At 34.8% G+C, this 6498-nt stretch overlaps 1 protein-coding gene across 1 annotated transcript; it reads right to left on the bottom strand.

Moving 5' to 3' along the window:
- Nucleotides 1-3302: 3302 nt before the first annotated feature.
- LOC129742871 (lipase 3-like) lies at nucleotides 3303-6256 on the bottom strand. Its single transcript, XM_055734818.1, has 2 exons — nucleotides 5423-6256; nucleotides 3303-5361 (listed from the first exon to the last, which is right to left on the bottom strand). Exons 1-2 carry the CDS (start codon nucleotides 6233-6235, stop codon nucleotides 4867-4869), a joined length of 1308 nt encoding a protein of 435 aa, XP_055590793.1. The 5' UTR covers nucleotides 6236-6256; the 3' UTR covers nucleotides 3303-4866.
- Between the last annotated feature and the right edge of the window lie 242 nt (nucleotides 6257-6498).

The following is a 6498-nucleotide window of genomic DNA, read 5'->3' as shown; positions in this document are numbered from 1 at the left end:
GACAATTTTGACAATTTTGACAATTTTGACAATTTTGACAATTTTGACAATTTTGACAATTTTGACAATTTTGACAATTTTGACAATTTTGACAATTTTGACAATTTTGACAATTTTTACAATTTTGACAATTTTGACAATTTTGACAATTTTGACAATTTTGACAATTTTGACAATTTTGACAATTTTGACAATTTTGACAATTTTGACAATTTTGACAATTTTGACAATTTTGACAATTTTGACAATTTTGACAATTTGGACAATTTTGACAATTTTGACAATTTTGACAATTTTGACAATTTTGACAATTTTGACAATTTCGACAATTTTGACAATCTTAACAATTTTGACAATTTTGACAATTTTGACAATTTTGACAATTTTGACAATTTTGACAATTTTGACAATTTTGACAATTTTGACAATTTTGACAATTTTGACAATTTTGACAATTTTGACAATTTTGACAATTTTGACAATTTTGACAATTTTGACAATTTTGACAATTTCGACAATTTTGACAATTTTGACAATTTTGACAATTTTGACAATTTCGACAATTTTGACAATCTTAACAATTTTGACAATTTTGACAATTTTGACAATTTTGACAATTTTGACAATTTTGACAATTTTGACAATTTTGACAATTTTGACAATTTTGACAATTTTGACAATTTTGACAATTTTGACAATTTTGACAATTTTGACAATTTTGACAATTTTGACAATTTTGACAATTTTGACAATTTTGACAATTTTGACAATTTTGACAATTTTGACAATTTTGACAATTTTGACAATTTTGACAATTTTGACAATTTTGACAATTTTGACAATTTTGACAATTTTGACAATTTTGACAATTTTGACAATTTTGACAATTTTGACAATTTTGACAATTTTGACAATTTTGACAATTTTGACAATTTTGACAATTTTGACAATTTTGACAATTTTGACAATTTTGACAATTTTGACAATTTTGACAATTTTGACAATTTTGACAATTTTGACAATTTTGACAATTTTGACAATTTTGACAATTTTGACAATTTTGACAATTTTGACAATTTTGACAATTTTGACAATTTTGACAATTTTGACAATTTTGACAATTTTGACAATTTTGACAATTTTGACAATTTTGACAATTTTGACAATTTTGACAATTTTGACAATTTTGACAATCTTGACAATTTTGACAGTTTTGACAATTGTGACAATTTTGACAATTTTGACAATTTTGACAATTTTAACAATTTTGACAATTTTGACAATTTTGACAATTTTGACAATTTTGACAATTTTGACAATTTTGACAATTTTGACAATTTTGACAATTTTGACAATTTTGACAATTTTGACAATTTTGACAATTTTGACAATTTTGACAATTTTGACAATTTTGACAATTTTGACAATTTTGACAATTTTGACAATTTTGACAATTTTGACAATTTTGACAATTTTGACAATTTTGACAATTTTGACAATTTTGACAATTTTGACAATTTTGACAATTTTGACAATCTTGACAATTTTGACAATTTTGACAATTTTGACAATTTTGACAATTTTGACAATTTTGACAATTTTGACAATTTTGACAATTTTGACAATTTTGACAATTTTGACAATTTTGACAATTTTGACAATTTTGACAATTTTGACAATTTTGACAATTTTGACAATTTTGACAATTTTGACAATTTTGACAATTTTGACAATTTTGACAATTTTGACAATTTTGACAATTTTGACAATTTTGACAATTTTGACAATTTTGACAATTTTGACAATTTTGACAATTTTGACAATTTTGACAATTTTGACAATTTTGACAATTTTGACAATTTTGACAATTTTGACAATTTTGACAATTTTAACAATTTTGACAATATTGACAATATTGGCAGTTGTAGTGACAATTTTGACAATTTTGACAGTTTTGGTTTTTTGACATTTTTTACAGTTGTAATATTTTGACAATTTCGACAATATTTATCATTTTGACAATTTTGGCAATTTTGACAGTTTGACAATTTCACAGTTTTGATCTTTTGACAATTTTGACCACTTTGACAGTTTTGATCTTTTTACTATTTCGACAGTTTTGACAGTTTTAATCACTTCTACAACCTGATAATTCTGACAATTTACAAGTGAATGATTGAATTTGTTAAGGCACGCGCTCTTGAACTGCGAACAGTTAATGTTTACGAAAAGAAAAGCACAAAACTTTCATGTTCATTCGAATGTCGACACAAGTGTAGGGACCTCGCTGCATCTTCGAGAACGTTCGGCGGGAAAAAGGCAAGAAAAGAGCTTCGGGTTATACGCCAGCCAGCCCAACCAGGCACAACGTTCTCGTTCAGGGTAAACAACACGTGCTCAGCTCATCTGTTATCCGTGTTCCGATCCCTTGCGTCTCGAGAAGATTGAATTATTCCCGCCGCTCTCCGCCTTTCGGATTTCATTCACAAGTTAATCGAATAAACGCAGCGCATAGCCGCAATCGGAATCGGAACAACGTCAAAGATGATCGGGTTTACTAGAGGTCATACTCGTCGACCACTACTCATGATAGTGACGTAGGTGGTGGCGCGTCTCGACTCGTTACGCGTCGTGAATCGCCATCACACGACGACATGATTGTAATGAGCTGACGGACGACGCGATAGCGACGCGCGTCCATTGTCAGTCCGTGTTTAATTGTGGCGCTACTTATACGCCTCGACCAGGTGAATTTATGATGGGACCTTTCAACCTTAAGCTTATTAAATTTCATTCCTAGTGATTCAGATGAACTTATTATAAGGGTAATAAAAAAAAAGAGATCTAAAACGACGTTGTAATCATACAGTGCAATTTTGAATACGAATTGCAAATTCGATGACATATTTTATCTCTGGTAAATTACAAGTGTTGATCAGTGTTACATGCGGAAGCAACAAAAACTGAGCCACTGGGCAAAGGCGTAGAGATACCACAGACTAATAGAGATACTACATTTATGGTTTAGTTAGTAGATAATTACATTAGATAAATAACATTTTCATAATGACATCCTAAGATAAACATCCAAAATAACTATCAAAGACAGAATGCAGTTTTGAGATGAGTGAAGAAAGTTACAATTTAATTGTTCAACAATATATCATTGCATCCTTAAAAAAACCATAAAATTTATATTCTAACTTGCATTCTGAAGAATTCAGAAATGGCCCTACGTGGTAGCGAATACTTTTTAATTTTTAAGTATTTAAAACTACAATAATGAGTGTTTGATTATTTCGGTTTTCCTTCTAGCCGGTCTGAAGGGAATGTACTGTGAGATTTATTGAAAAGAAAAAGATCTGATCCAGAAAAGATAAAGTGCGTTTTGCTTTTTTTTTGCTGTCTTCAAAACTCGCAATAGCATTTTTTTTCCTCAACAGCTGTTATCCAATTCGTTGTTCTTCTTTGCTGTCCTCTCAACTCTCAAAGATAGGTTGTCCTACCGACTCGCCTTTTTCCAACAGCTATCTTCTCAACTCGCTGTTCTTCTCTGCTGTCCTCCCAACTCCCATAGGTAGGCTGTCCCCAGACTTGCCTTGTTTTCTAACAGCTGTCCTCTCAACTCGCTGTTCTTCTTTGCTGTCCTCCCAACTCTTAAAGGTGGGTAGGCGATCGCGATTATCATAGCCCCCCATCATAACGCGATTATCATAACCCCCTGGCGAACATTTCAGAAAAAATCCTTATATAGGATTTATGTTCGTCTCCATCGCATTGGAAAAAATGGACAAAATATTTTTCATAACCTTTCATTGGGCATGAGAAAACTTTACAGATAGGATAAACGTATTTTCTGAATGTGTATAAAAACACTTAAATAATGGTGTAATAATAACCCAAAAAATGTGGCCCACGATCAGAAGTGCCAGCGTTCCTAATTTATCAGGTTTTTTTTTCAGATTTTCGAGAGACCGTCCTGATTTTTAGAAACGCTTGAAAGTCCTGCTTTTGAAAAATTGTCTGTTAAATGTCCTGATTTTCGAAAAATATCTAAATTCCATATTCCATAAATTATAACTAAACCTATACACGGAAAAAAAATTGAGTGGTCATCCCAAAGACGCTGTCATGATAATTTTACCATTTCAGCGCTATAGTATTTTCAACCACGAAAAGTTGAACATCGATTTTGTGAAAGTGCGCATGAAATAATATTCAAATTACTATGTACCTGGTAATTGCCGATAACTCTCAATGTTTGTTGTCGAAAATACTATGGTCATGATAATTTCATCATAATTTCTATCACAACTACCGTCCGCATAGTAATTTTGACATTGTGGCACCAATTCATATCAACAAAATACTACGCACATCGTACTTTTGAGAACAAAACATATTTGACTCAAAAACATAAGTGCTTATGATAATTTTACTATGGTAAACATTCTTGTTGTTTACACTAATTCAGGATCATTAATCATCAAACCCGTTTGTAAAAAAACTAATTTTGAGCTGCTTTATAGTTACATAACTTTGAAAATCATTCCAGAGCATCGGGAGAACACACTAACATTGACCGACGTGTGTCGGAAGTGTGAATTTTCATGTTTCAAATAATGTCATAATGCATGCATGCAAATAAACAAACAAACATACATAGTAATTCTACTATTTAAATCAAGCTCCTCGCTCCTCCTAATCTTTATCATAACACATACTAGTTTCATCATGAAACATATTAATTTTACTAGGGACGAAGTAAAACAATGCATCATTTCATTGACAATTTTACTAAAACGCAGTCGAATTTACTATGCGCAGCCAAATTGAGCACATGGTAAAATAGCTATGCGTAAGGTATTATAAACAACAAAACATATTTGACTCAAAAATATGGTCGCCTGTTGTTCGTTTAAACCACGGATTTAGTAATTTTACTATGCTTTTTTTTTGTGTGTAGTTAAATGATGAGAACATGTTGGAAATCATAGCAGTCAGCGATTTATACCCATACAGTAGCTCCCGAACATCCTTGGCAAAGAGAAAATCCAGATGGTTGAAGGTGTTATGCTGTACCTGCCGGTGTTCAATGAGATTCGGTAGTGCGCGGCCAAGCTGCAGTACGTCTTCGGGATCAGCAAGATAATCATTCAAGCCGTAGTGAAACACAACCGGTGTCCGTATTTCCGTGAGGTTGTACTCCGGAGGCTCCGGCCGGCCGTATATGAATGTATTTTTGATTTTACCGAAATCGTACCGCCGAAATTGTGCCGTCCGTACTCCTTGAGCGTAGTGCACAATCTGCTTCGTCGATGCACCCGCAGGTGTGTGACCAACGAGGAGGGGAATTATTTGCTGGAATGAAGAGTTTCGGTTAGGAAAAAAGTTTGAGGTTTTCATATGCATAATACATTACCAGTTCGACCTGGTCGGGATCAGCTCCTGCCAATTGGAAAAGAACGTTCAAGCACAGATTACTTGTAACACTTCCAGAGCAAAACAGTCGAGCTATATCATGGAGAATACTATTGTTCGGTTTGAATTCGTCAATTCCGAAGGTTTCGAACAGTATGGTTAGGGTTTCTTGGAACACGGATAACACTCGTAGCAGAGGACTCCTCATATGACTCGTGAAGGCCACTGGAGCAAGAGCCTGCATCAGATGTATCTTCTCGTTGTACTCAGGACGCGTTGAAGTCATCACGAAGAAACTCGTCGTTCCCTGAGAATGGCCGACGTATTGTAGCTTCCCTTGCCCCGTAAGATCCAGAACATAATCGATCATGGCCGGTAGATCGTAGTATCCTATCTCGTGCCACGAGAACTGCCAAAAGGCGAACATATTCGGGGTCAGCGTTTTATGCCTCCTGGAGTATCGGTTGCCTCGAGCATTTCCCAGCCACACATCGAAACCTTTTTGGGCCAGAAGATAGGCTAAGCCGTGCTTGGGCCCAATGATGACCCAATCCGCTGAACTACACAAAAGTCCGTGCATCAAAAACACAACTGGACTACCCGGCTCACCCGGAATCCGATGCATCTCCAGCACGTAACCATCTTCCGTTGCGACGTGATGAACTTGAACCGGATACCCATGATGCTGAATCAGCTCCGGAACCAAACGCTTAGCATCAGACTCATCCACATCGAAGTCACGCGTAAGATTCAAGCCTTGCGATGAGCAAATCAAAACCAGTAAAAGAACACCTGTTCCGCCTAATTTGGTCATGGTTAATGCCTTTGGGAAAAACCATTTGCCAACTGCAATACGGCCAGCCACACCCGGGTCGCTTTATAGTGAGGACGTTTGTCGATAGTTGATGGATTACGGTCCACTTGAAATCTCAGTTACGTACAGCACATAGGAAGTGGCTCCAGCTGCTAGATTACGGCCAAGTGTTTGCCCAATCCTTTGACCTATCTATCTAGCATTGTGCAAGCGGCTTTGTTTTGATTAAGGTCTTCTAGGGAATTTTGATTAAGGTAAGGTTT

This window comes from Uranotaenia lowii, chromosome 1 (assembly GCF_029784155.1).
Source record: "Uranotaenia lowii strain MFRU-FL chromosome 1, ASM2978415v1, whole genome shotgun sequence".
Taxonomy (NCBI): Eukaryota; Metazoa; Arthropoda; class Insecta; order Diptera; family Culicidae; genus Uranotaenia; species Uranotaenia lowii.
This window is presented reverse-complemented; position numbering and strand designations above follow the sequence as displayed.

Excerpts from the sequence above, each read along its gene's own strand:
- LOC129742871 (XM_055734818.1), bottom strand. The coding sequence starts at position 6,235 with ATGACCAAATTAGGCGGAACAGGTGTTCTTTTACTGGTTTTGATTTGC. Across the intron at positions 5,362-5,422 it reads ATCCCGACCAGGTCGAACTG|CAAATAATTCCCCTCCTCGT; the intron begins GTAATGTATTAT and ends TCTTCATTCCAG.